This window comes from Oculina patagonica, chromosome 6 (assembly GCF_052425735.1).
Source record: "Oculina patagonica isolate OP01 chromosome 6, crgOcupat, whole genome shotgun sequence".
NCBI classification, from domain to species: domain Eukaryota; kingdom Metazoa; phylum Cnidaria; class Anthozoa; order Scleractinia; family Oculinidae; genus Oculina; species Oculina patagonica.
In genome coordinates, this window is record NC_135763.1 from 32,738,916 (window position 1) to 32,756,792 (window position 17,877).

The following is a 17,877-nucleotide window of genomic DNA, read 5'->3' on the forward strand; positions in this document are numbered from 1 at the left end:
GACGACGTATCATTCTATTGAGCAGCGGTAAGAAATATCACATTGAATTTCAAAGTCTTCATGTATTCATGAACTCCTTTTAGTGTGTATATCTTGTATAAGCTAAGTTGATGGTGCAAATGTTTGCACCATCAAAATGTTTGCAATAAAAAGTTCAACCGAGTTATACCTTGCAAGAGATGTACTTGTCATTCGTTCATAAACGAAGGTCTGCTTCGTGAATACGTTATTCCAACAAACTCCCAGTGTTATTCGGTCTTTTTCCGGTAACATTTTCAAACTTTCCGCTGCATCTTCAATTGTTTCGATGACCGGAAGTATAACCAAAATTGCGTAGAAGCGTTTCGTTTTTTTACCTAATTACGCATGCAGTTTTTATCAGCCAATCAAAAAAATCATATTTTTTACCGTTACCAGGGCCACTACGTCATGTCATTTAAAAAAAATACGCGTGGCCCTGGGGAAGAGGATGGATACGCTAGCTGAACTTTCAAACTTCAGAAAATTTTAGGGAATGAAATACTATTATCTGAATTTACGAGCCGCCGTTGCCTTCTCGAAAATCGCAGCTGGCCTTTTTGGTACCCTAAACGACATTTTTCTCTTTCCGAAACAACAGGCGTTACTTTTCCATTGTCATGAAAGTTTGAGGTATAGAAAACTCTAGTTTTTCGTCAAACTTTTATCCGAAAATCGTAGGCAATTATAGGTCTTTCGAACACATATTCACCGAAACGGTCTGTTGGGTGCCTCTGCGTTTTGAACATTTGCTGCAGTTCAACGAGGTGAAACCGACTGGGTTCACAGATTATTTTGCCTCATTAGCATACTACTTTGCATAGAGAAGGCATCATGCTATATACAAATTCACTCTGTATGTTCAAAGAGCGTGAGAAACCTAATTATCAGCGATATTAGCTTTCAAAAATTGCAAAATTTCTGGGTGGCAAAAGCGCTAACGAACCCATACATTCTTTGTAAGATTTGAGTTTTCAAACACGCTTCACAGAAAAAAGTATTTAATACATCAGGCTCAAATTTATAGCGAAAGTTAATCGTGCCAAGTGTCACCAAGTGCATCCAATATTCAGAATTGATATATTTTTAGCTCGATCAGAAACTGAAGCGCTTATGCTAATACGGCAAATATTGTAAACAGAGATTCCACAATAGAGAGGCTGTAAACCGTCTTAGGGGGCGAGGGAACCACACAAAATGCCCTGTCCGTCTGAACAGTTTGCTGATATAAATTAAAGGCCATTTCCGAGATGCCTTTCTTCGTCTGTTGACCTGATTGAGTGCGCATACGTTAAAATTTCCCGCGTTTTTATCACGTGACCACTATTATTATTCGACATTAAAAGAGCTTCTTCAAGCACGTGTACGCGGCAAGGCACAGTGAATTCTATGTTGTCGTGTTAACAGCTTCGAGCCATCATTCTTTGCGGTGAGTACTTGAAATATGGGAGATAATAAGTAAAATCAACGTTGTGCCGATAATTCAAGCAATATACAAGCGGCTGTTGTACTTTCGACTAAGTTGAATGGAGCGATTGCGCTGGAGTACCTTAGAGGTCGTATTCGTAAGACGACGGGGCTGCTCAAAAGCACGAAAAATTTCGTGGGCAGGATAGTATATTTACAGGTCATTTAACAACACAATGAAAGACCTCAAAGAAGAAGTTTTACACCAGTCTACTACTTAAGATTAATGTTTCAAATCCATACAAAAACACACCAGTACATGTATGTTGTCTTGTACGATTTAGTTCAAATTATGCGAACATCACACAATCCTGTCACAAACAGCTCATGCAGTTCTCAGTGGTCATTGCATTTCTGAATTCACCTTTTCCATGTGGTTTTGCCTTTTTAAATTTTTAAATTTTCTGTACTTTTTTCGTTTTTAAATTTTTAAAATCTTACAGGACCCCTATAATCACAGAACTGGGTTTAGCCAACCAATTAACGAATCTTTTTTAAAAGATTCGTTAATTAAGAGGATTGCACAATGCTGCAGACTGCTACTGTCTGAGGCTAAGGTGCTGACACCCGAAGGACATGTTACAGGGAGATGCCGTAGGGACAAAATCACAATGTTTACACACACAAGGATTTGTAGCAGAAAACACGTTGCAGCAACACGTCCCCCTGAAAAGGATCAGCAACATGTCCGCCTCATTTTCTTGTGTGTACGTGACGTTGGCATTTTGTACGAGGGTCTGAATGGGGTTAAGACAAAGGGCGAAAAATTTAACTGAAAGCCGACAAAGTAAGATTTCCGATTTTTATTATTTCACACTATTTACAACAATTAAACAATATTACACACTATTCAGTACAGAAAATACATTAATTAAAATAAGGAAAATATAACAATACATAGAGCCAAAATAAAATGTGCTCAGTGACCAAAGAAGCATATGCTATCGTGTTGGTCCCTGGCACGTTAAAAAAACAAACAAGACACATCAACTACTAGAAATAATAGAATATGAATATCGAAAGTATGCATAATAAACATGTTTAAGGATTAATAAATTAATCATAAATATAAGCCATATGCAGAATACAACGAAATAATGCACAAGAGTAAGATTGAGTATTAAGGAGGTATAGTTTATAGTGCTTGTAAAATTTAATTAAAAGTAATTTAATTTTAACTGACTACTGACCGACATGAGGACCCTCCAATTCGTGAGGGTGACTAGCGTACAAATTACGTGACTAGCGACAAATTAAAGGGCGAAAAATATACCTGACAACAACCGACAAAGTAATAACATTTTTAAAACTGACTACCGACATGTGGACCCCCCCCCCCTGCCCCGCCCCCATTCATACCCTCTTGTACCTAAAACATGCTGCAGCATGTCCCTGCGACATGTTCCTTCAAGTGTTAGCGCTTTAAAATCCAATGTCCACCCCAGGTCCATTCCATACATTCTCATTTCCTGAGGTGCTCATTATATTAAATGCGGAATTTTTTAGAGTATCGATAACCCAGATAACCTCGAACATTAGGGTTTCGAATTCCATTAATAACTCGACACTGAAGATTTCTGCTGGAGATCAAAAAACAAAACAGCAAACCACAGTATCCAGTCGCGTTTTGGGAAAATGAGCCCGCGAAATCGAACCTTGCTTCGTTCAGGTAGACTTTCTAAAAGTCGTTCGCTTCTCGTTTCCGGTTTGGTGGTAGTAGACCCCGGTGCGAACGCTCCGCGCTCGAGCACTCGCGCTCTCCGCTCGCTTTCGCTCTCTGCGCTCTGTGTGCTCTCTTCGCGCTCTTTGAGTTCGACTTGTAGGCAAGTCTACGTTCAGGTAGAAATGATGCAGAGAAAGCTCCCGTTGTTTGCTACTTGTCGAGACTGACAGATTTAGATTGACAACCCAATGTTTAATTATTTTGTTCACAAGGCCACAAGGCGTTCTGCATGATAAATGATCTGAAACTGAAATAGAATTTCCTTTTGTCAACAGTAATTAAATTTTCCAACCACATAAACAAAAGAGTCTGAACTCTTTATCGTTCTTTGTTGAACAGCGCGAACCTTCACAAACAGTGAATGCAGTTTTTTCTGGGGGGGGGGGGGGGTGCTGGACGACACGGATTATCGGCTTTTTGATACTTATGTATGTGTGCATAGACGCCTACAGACGTTCACTGCATTGTCTTTTCTCAGACATAATACGGTATCCTGTGTGAATTGTCTAAAGATAACTTTATTGCCACTGACAAAGAAATATTTTCTGTGGGAAAGGTCGCCTTACTGGTATTTAGGTTTCATTTTCGTTTTGTCACTATAAAACATCCCTCTGTGCTCAATTGGACCCAAAAAAACCAGCAACTAAGGTAATTTTCAGTCTTTCTTTGAAAAAAAAAATCATCTTTTTCCTTTTGCACTCTATTCGCAGTTTCATCTCTTGCCTGGACAGCTGAAGGCTCGTATTACCTTGCACTAATAGCTACCAAACCAAATACTGAGTCTTTTCAGTTGGTTAGAGCGCCAACCGGTATCTGGGAGGCCATGGGTTCGATTCCCGTCGGGGACTCAGATTTTTTCTTTGTCCCACGCTCGTGTCATGTAGAATAATTTCTTCACTATTTATCACCGAGCTTAAAATCTACCATCTTTATTATTTATTACTGAGTCTTTTGTTTTGCAATATGTAAAAAATTTCCAGGGTCCTCTCTGTTCCTTTCTCAAGAAGTACTTTAATGGCTAGTGAAATTTTACCTCTTAAACAAAGAACATATATTTCCAGAAACAAGAAGAGCAGCTCATAATTACTACAACCGCAAAGTTTCAGCGTACTTGGTTGAACGTTGGAAGAGTGGGGTCAATTTGGAAAACTGGCCACGCCAATCGAGCGTTCCTTTTAAGGTCTTTTAAAAGAGACCGTGAAACATTTTTTCTATGAAACTGCTCGAAAATATACAAATATGTGGGATATTTTTTTTCAGCGTCGACCAGTAGTAGTTTTGGTCATTGATAGTCGTACATTTTTTTCGTTGGGGTTTTGATATTTTGGGCCTTTACTCGGCAGACAAACCAACTCTAGAACTCGTGAACTTTCCTTACTCCAGTTATCATCAACTGAGTGCCAGCAAGATAAGACAAAACATAAATACTATATCGCAAGTTAAACTCACTGATAATGGGTTAATCAGAGGATTTAAATTTACGTCTGCCTGTCAATTATGGTATCTGTGCATTCTTGATTCTAGAATTGGAAGCCAACTAATAATTTTCATGTGGTACTTTTTTTTCTAGCCATCTAATCGATTCAGCTCTTATGACCACAAAGTGTCAGGCGGGAGCGAGAAAAGCACCACGACAACCTAAGCGACTGGAGAGAAGAATCAAGGCACAAAGTAGGACTTGAAAGGTAAGCTAACGGACTGCCAGCGAACCATATTATTCCTTCTGTAATAGTCGAGGGATCGGTGAGCCATAGAACGCTGGAATGACGTTCTTTGGGGAGGAACGCGCGACAAGCCCAAAGAACGTCTGCGTAGGAACAATGTAGGAGAAAACCAAATCGTATTATTACAACTTGGTGACGCTTACGCAGGCATTTGACATTAGGATATGTGGAAAATTTTCCGAGACAGTAGTATGTGGCATGTTGAAGTTCAGTACTTGCGTCAAGTAAACCGTCGGAAGTCGGAAGGGTTGGTTTACCGCAATCGATGAGGGTGCCCTCCTTGCGCCTTTCTTGCAACCGAAATCTGAAGTCAAGTGCAATTCTAGTCGTACCTCCATAGCAATTATGTCACCACACGCGAGGGGTGAGAGATCCCAATACTATGTAATATATTATACTCTCATTAATGCACATTTCAAGTCTTTGCATTAAATTGAAAATAAATAAAACTTCTCAAACAAATGCGGAAGCATCTGCGCGGGATGGTTTCATCATCAACACTTTTATCTTGATTTTTTTATTAAAATACCCTTTAATGCGATCGGAAACCAAGAAATGATCTGAATTACGCAATGACCTCGCAAAAATGACAAATTTATTAGTCTTGATAAACACGTCAGAAGTGAATTTTAAAATTTCGCTGCTGGTCTTGATCTTCAATGGGACTTTTTGAATGTCAAGGAAGTCAAGCTGAGGCAAATAAGGAAAGCGCACAGTTGCGTGATCTCACAATCAGGATCTTTGTCAAGTATTAAAGTCAAGATATCACAAATTTACTTAGGAAAATACAACTTTTTTAAAATCTTACATCGCAATCTTTCGGTGCTTTCTTTTGTTAGTAGTCTTAGTACAGTGCGCATACGTTTTGCACATCGCGAGACTGAACCCTGGGTGTTTACCGTTAAACAGAAAGCGTGATAGTACATTTGTTTTTATGACATGCGTATACTACCGGGCACTAATAAAAGAAAGCACCGTCCTTAATAGCTTCTCAGAAAGTCTTAAGTATAAAGTCCGAAGTCCTTAAAGGCAAGGTCTTATCTGACCCTACAATGCAAAAACAGCTACTACAACTTTGAATCGCATAGCTTTTAATGTACATTGCAATATACAGTACTCCAGAAAGGTGGATTAAATAAGAGGTAACAGTTTTCAGATAAAAGATAATCGATTACACTATTCTGCTGCGTCAGCGGTAAGTGAAACGCTTTGCATTCGTGATTTATATCAACTTGAAGTTGTCAAAATCAACCGCTTTGGCGAGCTGTGGCGAATTTGGAAAGCAGCCCTTTGTCAAAACAAACGAACAAAAACGACGCTTCATCACCAAACCAAACGACCAGGGCCAAACGTTCGACGATGGCTCCGCTGATGCTCAAAACGTCAGCGTGCCAAATTTCCAACGGCGGTCGTTTACCTTTCTAAGAAAAAATAAAATATTTCACTTCTTCGAAACAAAACCGATAACGAAGAAACCTTCGAGACACAGATGACTTCAAGGAAAATGCAAATAAAATATTGCGGGGGTATTATTAAAGTTTCATGACTGTAAACGATTTTGACATTAAGAAACCGAAAGCGATGCACATGTTTATTTTAATAAACCGGGGATTTTTCCCGTTACTTTCGGTTATCTGTGTACTATAACGGGTGTACCAACTGCTGTCGAAATCCTAAAACATTTTTTGTCTTGATCACTACAAGAAAAAAAAGTGCCCCACTACTTTAGTGTTGCTGTAAAATTTACCTTAAAAAAAACCCTCGAGGAACTATTTGTTCAGTTTCGTTTAGTTTGTTGATGTATTCCGAATAGACCGAATATATAATAGTTTAGCATGCAAACCGAAACTTGCTTATTTGTCAAACGCACTATTTTATGGACAGATGCCTAAAGCCACAGTACTATCAAGATTGAAGCCATAATATTTTGAAACTCTCGTGTTTTGTCGCCGGTTCGGCTCGGTTTTTCGGTAGTAGTTTGAATGATATGAAATTACTAGCTGTCGGCGTTGATAGTGAAGCCAGATTAAATGTGGCATTTCTTGAAGCTGTTGGTTTGTAAACTTTCATTTTGATCACAAATTTTTAACTGCTTGTTCATCTCCATACTCAGATTGCCGCTTGGCAACTAAAAGGAAAATGGTAAGAGTGATAACTCAAGTCTCGATGTGTTCAATTGATGCCGTTTTAATACGCTCAAATATATTATACTTGTTGTCGTTTTGTATAAACGACACCCAGCGGTGTTTTCATTTGAACGATTCGCTACTTTGACCTGACTCCCGTTTCCGCCTTTTTTCTGAGAAACTGCAGCCGGACGCTGTTTTTGATTATCAGACGCTGACGTTGCAATTCTTGTTTATGCTTTGCTGGGCCGGAGCTTGCAAAAATATGCCGTTCATGTAAAAAAGAAATATATATATACACATGTGAACTGCGGATAAGCAGCGCAAGCTCATCTTACTCGTAAAAGAAAGGGTGGTTAGGTCTGTTTTCTTCAGGCTAAACTGAAGAAAAGAAGCAGTGAAGCGAAACTGGTTTGGTTTGCTCTTAGGTTTCAAAGCGGAAAGAAAGCCGACCTTGCAATCACAGCTCTCTGAAACTCAGCTGTTGCAAGCTACGCTGTCTCTTCTCGATCTGATCGTATCGAACCACATACATTTGCAAGGTACGCCATTATGACTGTATATATGTAGACTAAGGGTGATTGACCTGAGACGTTTTAACATATTTTGATGCGGCAACATACAGCAGGTTTCTTAACTGTCTTCAAATATCTGCAATCTTGTTATTCAAAATTTTAAGATTGCACTAAAAACAGACGTCAAAATATACAGTAAAATTTCGAAAAACTGAACTGACCTATTGGGCCTGTTTCAGGTGGGTTTATTTTCAAATAGCGCTTGTAGATGTCGGGTCTTTTTCTCGGGTGGAAATTTGCGTTTAAAAACTCTTTGGTATCGGTGGTGTTCGTTCTTTAGAGTGAAAAACGTTTCTCGCGGGAAATTGTTTTGCCTTGTTTTCATTTTCTTTCTTCGTGAAAAAATCGCAAAAATTTGTAATCTGGCTATTGTGGTAAAGTACCGCCGCCGCATTTACAATCGATCCGACGCTAAGCGGAAAGCGTTATGTCTCCCCCAGCAGTTTCAAAAAAAGGCCTCTGAATCATCTGATAGACTTTTGTCCGCGAATTTGACGGCCGGTCTGTGGGAGCGGATACACCGAACATCGCCGGAGACCTCTCCACCTCATGCGAGAAAAGTTTGTAAATTTTTTTGTTTTCTACTTTTATCTTCGGGTGACCACTTCTTGGATTCTGCAGGAGGGAAACTGTAGACCTTGAACTTCAAACTCGTTACTTAGAAATTAAGTAGTAGAGTGTTTGTACGGAAATTGGGTTTGGATTATTAGTCTAACGCAAGATACCTGTCAAAAGATTTGAGGGGTTTCATCAAGTTGTTCTGGGAAGAGTTCAGTCGCGATTTTTGGAATGAGTTTTATTTTTTCTTGCTTTTTATAAAAAAATGTTAAATGAAGTAAAAGGGGAGACAAATGTATGAAAAATTAAAATCACAGCAGAACACTTCTCAGCAACTTCTAAGTCCCCAAATTTGGTCAATCAAATATTATGCTAAATATATAGCTTTGAGGATGAAGTGATTTTCATCGGATCCCGCGCGGCCGTGACCATACATGGATTACAACGATTACAATTTTTTCGCGCTGACCCTCACGTAGCAGAAAAAATTATTGCAAGTCTTCTTGTCATTTAAACTGGGGCAATTGCGCAAATAGCGGCCGATTGATTTGAAAGCTTTTTGTGGTTCTTGTGGTTTTTTACTTCCTGCCTTGTGAACATTCCTTCATACACAAACTGAGAACCATTTGGAACCTCCAAAGAACGCATGTTGTGATCTTTGCCTTGAACAAGACGGTGAGGAATTGAAAAAAAAATTAGTGCTACTCTTATCCGTACTAATTTTCGCGGGACCTCAATTTTGCGAACTGGATGAAACAGCTAGGCCGCCTTTTCCAGAGAATTTTGCGAGACGAAGATTTCGCCATTTGGCAGAAAATCCTGTTGAAAGGAGCTAAATTGCGCGAAAATTTACCAAACACCTTTTAGTGTTAACAAACATGCAGTAGCCGCCTCAAGCAATGATACTAAACGTGCAGAACCAAAACATAACTTAAAGGATGGTATGTAGGTTTGGGACAACGAAAAACGTTATAATACACGGGTCAGCATTTGTAATATGTCATCTCTGTGGAAAGTTTTATAAGAGAATCTTACTAATACAGCAGACAGAGTACTAAATTTCGCGTCATTAATTAATGGCGGGAATTCGCAGGAGTCTTAAATTTCGCGATTTTTCAGATTTTTGCTATGAAAATTTAACAGTACGAATTGAAAAAGATAATCAAAAGGCCCTAATGGCAAGGCAGTCTAAGCCTTGTGTTACAAAAGTTCAGTATTAACGAGCCTCCTCGGGTTGATATTGTGCCTAGTGGTAAGGTGTTTTTCTAGTAGTAATTAAGGTGCAAAGGTATTGGCCACTTTGCAATGATGAGAATTCATCCATTTTTTGTTTATCCATTTGTTCTTGCAGATCTCTGGTAGGGCACTTATTTAAGCTTTAAGGAGGTGAGTAATTAAAAAGAAATTGGCGTATTCTTTTCCCTTGTAGATAAGCCTGAACATTTAAATTCAGTCTTGTTTGAATGCCGACGTGTTAAAGATCCATATTGGCTCTTTTCGTTTTGCTTTATTGCTAAGTTATCCGACATTTACAGTTTTAGTCCGTTCATCGGAGAATTGGACTTTTATCATTTATCTTGCTTCTTTGTCTTTACAACACTTATTTAAGCTTAAAACTGATACCATTTGAATCCTACACATAAGGTGCGTTCCTTTTAGCAAGATATGTCAGAATACGAACATCTCTTTGCATTGTTAGACAGTAATTTTGGTCAGCTTTGGCATACATTTTCTCTTAAATTAACTGAAAACTTGACTCAAATGTACGTATGTAATTTAAGAAAGTTTGACTGAGTAGATTCAAGAATCTGATTCACTCCTTGATAAACATCAATTACGTTTACAGAATGCAATGACAGTGTAAAATTCTTGAAAGGCGAGATCAAAGTTCTCTCTAGTTAGTTTTGGTACTAATATCGGTAAATAAAAATAGTGTTTATAAAGAAAATGAACAAAAAACGTAATTAATGTAATGGCCACCACCTTGGCATTTATCTTCAATAATATAATTGTAGGTTCCAACGTAATGAATCCCGGCTATTTCTTAAATGACTGATCTTTTTATTATTATTATTATTATTATTATTATTATTTTTTGAGTTTTTCCTTCTGATCAATGAATTTTGGGAATTTCGCCAAAACGATTTCCCATATTGGTTAAATGGCGCCCGAGTGTTTATCGTTCGAGACGAACTTTTAAGTTTATATATTGATTTCCCCATACTGGGTGTTTTCCTTTTGATAGTCATGTTCACTCAAGTGATAACAAGATCTCGCACTGAACTGTCCTTATTGAGGACTCATTTCAAGTATATCAGGTCTTTCAGTACTCTCTCATAGGACTCCTTGCCACTTTTTAAAGTTATGTTATCTTTAATTTTGGTTTTGTACTCTTAAAAATATTGTGTGGGCAAAGCGATAACAGGTTGTTGCTATCCTGATTCAGGTGTTAGAAGTGTTAAAAATACACAAGCTGCGTTGTTTAAGCTTTCTACCAAAATACGCCAACAAAATCATGCAAGGCCCCTATAACATTCGATTGCAAACTAGATCTAGGTAAGCATGCCGTATATATATTTTTCGCACTGTGCTGAACAACAATACTGAAGGACGACAAGAACAACAATTTATTGTGGTATTAGCTAAGCATTAAGTTATTTTTTATTATGCTCATTATTTATACAGTAGTGCTGAGTACATTACCTGCTTACAATACGTTACCGACTGGCTACATTAATTATAAATAACTCACTCCGCACTGATAGAATACTTATTTACAATACAATACTTCAGTTACTATACTTGTTTACCATACGTTACTAACATACGTACAGTGCAGTACTTGCTTACTTACATTACATTACTTTTTTTACAGTACAATACTTCCTTTTATACATTACTCACACCAAGCTCATTTGTTAAGTAATTACTAAATTCGGGAATAAGTCCCGCGGTGAAAAACTTTCTTTTTCGTCATCTTTATTTCAAAGTAAAACTGAAAAAAGTCGCAAATCTTTGAGGAAAATCGGTGACGGGCCAAGCTTAACAACGTTTTATGAAGATCATTACACTATTGCAGGGATTCTTCAGATTAAGTTATTAAAGCTTGACATTCTGGAAATAATAGAAATGACCACTGTATGTTCCATATGGAATCACTCTCGCCGCAAAAATCAAATTGTAGGTCACACGTTACCCCAGAACCATTCAGTTCCTTAAAAGGTTGTAGGATTGAATGTAGCAGCTTGAAATTAATCATCAGCGCTCTCTCAGTGGGTTCTATATTTATGTACACCACAACCTCATCCCCAGGGCACAATTATTTTAAAAATTTGCTTACAGTGCATTTTTCTCTGGCCCCATCCCTCCTGCTCCCGGGATTTTCGTGTATATAATTGTAAAATTAAAAAAATAATAATAAAATAAATGGCGTCACTGATTCTAAAATCTCTACACATAGGCTTACTAGTACTGCACTGGACTGGACTAATAAAACGAGGACTTGTAAAACGAGGACTAAAAAAACGGACTTATAAGGCGCGGACTAGTAAACGCTCTGAAAACGCGGACTTAAAAATTCGCGTAAATTTAATACACGTTATTATCTGCAAAACCGGTCTGGTCAAAATGAGTTGAAAAACGTGCTACACAGGAACTATTTATTATCATTCTACCCCGATCACACACCTTGATGAACATGCTAAAGTCCGCATTTTACAAGTCCTCATTTTACTAATCCTCGTTTTACAAGTCCTCGTTTTACTAGTCCTGATTTACAAGTCCTCGCTTTACTAGTCCTCGTTTAACCCGTCCAGTCTAGTCCAGTCGGCATGTACTAAAACCCGAAACACCGAAACGAAACGACCGAAACGAAACGACCGAAACCACCGAAACAAAACCGCCGAAACGAAACGAAATTACCGAAACAAGCAAAACTAATTACAATTATTGAGAGCTAACCGTAAACAGGCTAACCGGAGTGCATAGTAGGCTAACCTAAGTGAAAGTAGGCTAACCGGAGTGTGTAGTAGGCTAACAGGAGCGTATAGTAGGCTAACAGGAGTGTATAGTAGGCTAAACGGAGTCTATAGTACGGTAAGTGGCGAAAATATTGAAGTTTTGCTTGTTTTGGTAATTTTGTTTCGTTTCGCTCGTTTCGGCGGTTTCGTTTCGTTGTTTCGGGTTTTAACATGCACTTTCAGTCGTCCAGTGCTCTATAAATTTGTTTTTCCGCGGCAGCCAATCAGAGTTCGCCGTGTTCGGTTTGGTTTGCATTTGGATCATTTTGCGCCTCGGCAGATTGCAAGGGAGAGACATCGCGAGGTACAGTGTATTGGATACTGGATTATAAACATACATAGCCAAAACAGAGGTATGACATTTACGATGTAACTTTTTGAAAAACATTTTAGAGAAGCTTTTTTGTTGTTTATACTGGGAACTGAGGAGTGCTTCTCAAGTTTAACCTACATCGTGTATCTGACTGGTTGAAGCAAAGCATTTTGTCAAAACAAGTGTTTCTTTGAGCTAGGAGGCTTAGTTTATTATAATTTTCAAGTGTTTCACGAATTGTTGGAATATTGCAGTATGTCTAGCGTTGTTTACATATTTTATACTAGCTATACAACATGTACAAGTAAGCTCGGTGCCAAGATGTCTGCTGCTCGCTGTCGACTCAACCGAATGGCCGCACGTATCGAATACGAAAGTGAAAGGAAAAAACCAAAACGAAACAAAACAAAGCAAAAATAAAACATTTAAACTGAATATAAGAATTGCTTCTCGTAATTTATAACGAGTTGACGTGGCAGATTCTAGAATGCTTATATCTGAGTATCAGGCATTTTTGTCATTTTAGTTCACGGTCGATTTGAATTCTACCTCGTTTGCTTTTTTCACGCGTACGTGCAAGCATTTGTATATGTGTTTAGTGCTGAATGAAAGAGTTTTATCGTTTCACAGTTGCGGTAAGAGCTATGTTGGTTTGAAAATATCACTACATGTAGCTGTGTACTTACATCGAGATATTTGTCTTCATTCTGACGTCGTGGTCAACTGGTGCGCTCGTGCAGCTATATAGCCCTATTTCGCCGTTGATTTTCGGCGTGAACAGAACGTGGTAAATGCTTCATGGACTAACTGAAATTTCGAATTAATTGCAGTAAACCTTTTGTGCGGATCTCTTCTATCTATGCTCCTGGTGGTTCAATTTTTTAAGTTACATTGCATTGCAGTCGAGGTTCCTGTATTGTAAGAATAAAATGTCACTCCAGTGTTCTCCTTAACTTGAATTGTGCACTGAATTCTTCAGCCAAGATGGTGATGTCCTTTCCCAGTTCTTCAGCCCACTAACTTGGCCATAAGTTAGTGGGCTAGAGGCCTTCGCTTGCAAACAAGCACTCTCTTTATAGGAATATTTCAACTGCGTCATTGTCGCCTTGAGGAAAAAAAATTGTTGTAACCTCATGTGCATGTGATTGGTTCAATAATATCACATGAGAATTGAGGAAACCAATAGCAATGAAGTGTTTTGAATGTGCGCAAGGACCCGCAGATGCCTTTGTCGTGCTTGTATGATAAGTTCAAAGATGTGACTTGCTACTTATAAATTATTCTATTTTGGGTGTGCAATTAGCCAATAAATCGTCCTTGTGTGAGTTCGAATAGAAATGTCTTGACAGAGAACCTCTTAATATTAAATAGATAATTACTGACGCTCACAGCATTATTGGGTATATTGCAGGCAGCTTCGGCCTGCGCCTGTGAGGCGAAGTAATTTTCTATTATAATTATTGACTCTCCTAAAACCCTATTTTTTCTCTGTAAACTACATGGTCGATTTCAGTCGCTTCCACACTGATGTTTTGATTCATGGCTGCAATATTCGATATATTGCAGAGAGAAAACAATAGGATTTTTGTGGGTCAAGAATTATTGATGTCAGTCGACTGTTCACAGATTTCAATATTATATATTTAAATACTCGAGGTTGTTTACAAGTGTTGATTGTTGATTAAGGTTAATAAACTGCTGTAGCGAATTTTAAAAAGCTGATAGCCGTGTCTGAAGCATTAGCCCTTCATGACTTTGCTCTGACAAAGGCGCAGCTAATGCTTGAAACATCAGGTTTTCAAAATTTGCTATGGCAGTTTGTTTACCTTCATCAACTTCTAGTTGATAATTGACTTGGTGTTTCACTTAATTGCCTGTTGATGCGGTACAACAGTTCTTTTAGAAATTAATAACTTAGTTCATATTAGCTGTAGTTTGTGACCGCACGTGATCGGCCTACCATGCTGCAAACCCATTCTCTCTCCAGACAAAGTGGGCAGTAGTTGATACTCGTACATGTATGCCTTTCATTGTTTGTCAACATAATGAAATATATTTGCAGTGACTTTTACTGAATCCCCACAGGGAAGTTAAATTCATCTTTTGCGCAAATTTTCAGTTGTGCAAAATAGTATACCAGTCTTCAACAATGAAAAACAAGATCGAAGTATATTCAGCAAATGTAAAGAGCAGACAAAACTAGTATCACTGCAAAATGTGGTTACAGTTAAATTTAGTACATGTATGTATGGTGTGTAGTTTTAAGTGATTTGATTTTGCTTTGTCTTGTTTAGTTGTTTGATTATCATCACAATGGGTCCACCTCTGTTCTCATGTATGGCATGGGACCAGATTAGAACATTCTAAAAATAATTATAATAATAATATTATTTTCTTATTGGATATTTTGTTGATAAGGTCAGGTAGTTGTAAAGAAGTCTAAACACACACAATTGATTTTTTATTCATTTTTTATAATTCTTGATTCTCCCTACTTTGTTCATTGAGCTAGAAAACATTCCCCTTGATGTTAAATTTAGTTTATGAAACTGCTGTGTAAATAAAGCAATGTGTTGGGCTTTCTGCCAATGTCAATCTGTTTTCTGCTGTGGCGTGGCATGGCGTGGCGCCAGGAAAAGGAGCTTTTTTGTTCTCATTGTTATCTTTTGACAACTGGGTCAGACAAATGGGATAAAAGATAAACAGAATTAAAGGTCACAATGAAATGAAATTAAGATTCCTGTGGTCACAGATCATTGTTACGGTAATTTAAAATGTTGTGCATAACATACTGACATGCTAAAAGGCTGTTTCTAGGGTTTGCAAATGTGAAGTTTTTCACATTACATGACTTTTGTGCATTGCAGAGATTTGAACACTAGATTATACCTTTTGTAAGTTACCAGATCTGTAAATGGATGTGTTATTAGTTTTGTTTGGGAAGCAGGCAGCAGTCTTGTAAAATGTAGTTAATTTGTGAGATCCCTTGTTGTTCATGCTTTATCTCACAAGGAAAGAAAAAAATGCACCTTGTTACCTTTGTCAATTATCTTAGAATTTTCAAAGTCAATAACATATATGTTCACAAGTCCATGCATGTTTGGAAATACTGGAGTCTAAGCACACTTTTTTATATCAGGCATAACCAATGGGAATTTGATAAATCACATTACAGTGTACATTGATCATCATCCAGAGTTTAAAACTTTGGAACAGGAAACTCTTGAAAGCAATGAGCGATTGAACAATGTACTTTATTCAGAATATAAACTGTGTAAAAATACAAATATATAAACTAGCAAAGGTTCAGGGTTGTCAAAATGATTTGAAGTAGCAGGAGTAGACGGCACCACGGAGGCAGGAGACCCCCCCAGCATGCAGGGGGGGCAGGGGTCTGGGGGCCACACAGCCCCCCTGTGGGTACAGGGGCAGTGCCACTATGGGGGTCCAGGGGGCAAAGCTACACTAGCTGAAATTGCCTTTCGTCAGAGCAATTCTTACAATTATATATCTCGCTTTCTAATGGAAAATTTAGTACTATGACTTATTATAGGGTTTGTCAAGGCTCATTTTCGCTAGCCCGCTCTTTTTTTCTCACTTTCCAAGATTTGCCTTGTGTACTGCTACACGTACTGTTACACTGCAAAACTGACTTTAATCTGAATGAATGAAATTCAAAGCCCATAACAACGGGTAATCACCCATCCAAATATTAACTCCGTCCAGCAGAGCTTTAACAAAGCAAATGCTTTGATTGTGGTACAGTGTATATGGAATTACTCTAGTCTTTTAAGGCCCAGTAATATGGGCAACATTTTTGCCCTCAATTGCCCTTGCTACTGGTATTATCATGCATCATATTCTAAAACCTAGGTGTCCTCAAATTTCCTGAACCTTTATCATTTTGGAAATGAAACACTATTTCTTTTTGAAATAGCTCCTTCTTGCATCTAAAACATATTTTCTTTCTTTTTGCAGGTATTTTGGCTCAACTGGTTGTAATTTACTGCACTTGATTGAAGAATCTTGGAGAAGACACTTTGTGCACAATAATGGCACCGTACTCTGCTGAACAACTTAACTATTTCAAGTTTGCTTTTATGGTGCTAAATATGTTCCCAAATGCCCTGCGGCGAGTCTTTGTCTTCATGTGGGATAACCTGTTTGCCCATACACCTGGTTGTCAAAAATGGGATGACTCTGCAGTGTTAAGAAGCATGTTACTTGCAAAGGAGGGTGGTAAGACTAAACACATACCAACTGATAAATCTTACATGAAATGGGACTTTGCTGCTCTGTTTCAAGCGACTCTCTTTTCGAAAACCTTCGCTTTGTCAGATGGGCATGGAAAGCTTCATACACTATACCAGTTATATGTTAAGCCTCCTCCAAGTGGGGAATTTCATGACTCTGTTCAGAGTCCCACTGGCAACACAGCTGAGACAACTGCCTTAGCATTGGATCAGCTTCGCTTGTTACGAAATGCACTTTGCCAGATGAGTACCCAAAAGATTGACAAGACGACCTTTGATTTTTATATGAAGTTGGCAAAAGATGCCTTAACTGCACTTGGACAAAACAGTATTATGAATGGGGATACTGGAAAGCTGACTGCAGAAGCCTTCCCTACTGCTAAGATTCAACAGTTGGAGTTTGACTTAGAGAGAGAAAAAAGTGTTGTCTTAGAGTTAAAGCAGAACGTCAGTCACCTTAATAATAAAAGCAAATCTCAAGTTGAAAATCAAGTTTCTAGTAATAAATCTTGGTGTTCCCATATGGCCTTCTCATTTCTAAATGATCTAATGTGCATACCATCAGAGGACCAAAGTGATGAAAGACAAAAGTATCTAAATGCATTCTTTAGCCATTTACAGCAGCAAAAAATGGATACTTTGGAGAATTTATATGATGCAAGCAAAAAGCCGCGTATGTATCTTATGTAAAGAGTGGATATCTGGCAGAGCTGTATTTTATATTTTGACTTCGGATCATGTGCCGAGCCCTTCAGAAGCTGACAAAAGCCTGAACTCTTATAGTGTGTATACTACACCAGAATCATACAGTAAAAGAGATGCAAATATGTTCCTGCTATCACCAAATGACCACAAAGAGATCTTTCATTTTGGTGTGGAAGACTCCAAGAGCTTTGGAAATGAAAGAGTTGAGTCACTTGCAGCTCTGCCTTGCACGAGAGTGTTCACATCCTAATTTTGCAACATAAATTGAAAAAAGTTTTTAAAGATGGTCAGGATTTTAACTTGGAACTGACATTGCCAGCATCTGGTTGTGCTATTTCTTCACTGTGCAACCAGGTTGACCAACTTCCTCTTCTTGTTGAGCAGGAGTTATCAGAC

General features: G+C 38.2%; 1 protein-coding gene and 1 long non-coding RNA gene across 3 annotated transcripts in view; one reads left to right on the forward strand and one right to left on the reverse strand.

The window, feature by feature from the left end:
* The window catches only part of LOC144656658 (uncharacterized), a 523,850-nt gene that overhangs the window by 70,729 nt on the left and 435,244 nt on the right, over window positions 1-17,877 (reverse strand). The gene's annotated exons all lie outside the window — the stretch shown is intronic.
* LOC144656650 (uncharacterized) lies at window positions 1,431-17,838 on the forward strand. Of its 2 annotated transcripts, none has more exons than XM_078516897.1 (2): window positions 1,431-1,447; window positions 16,502-17,838. In XM_078516897.1, exon 2 carries the CDS (start codon window positions 16,576-16,578, stop codon window positions 17,464-17,466), a length of 891 nt encoding a protein of 296 aa, XP_078373023.1. In that variant the 5' UTR covers window positions 1,431-1,447; window positions 16,502-16,575; the 3' UTR covers window positions 17,467-17,838. The 2 variants fall into 2 exon arrangements, with proteins under 2 accessions (XP_078373023.1, XP_078373024.1); XM_078516898.1 differs by lacking the exon at window positions 1,431-1,447 and adding an exon at window positions 12,547-12,563.

Coding starts and splice junctions, on each gene's coding strand:
- LOC144656650 (XM_078516897.1), top strand. CDS start 16,576: ATGGCACCGTACTCTGCTGAACAACTTAACTATTTCAAGTTTGCTTTT.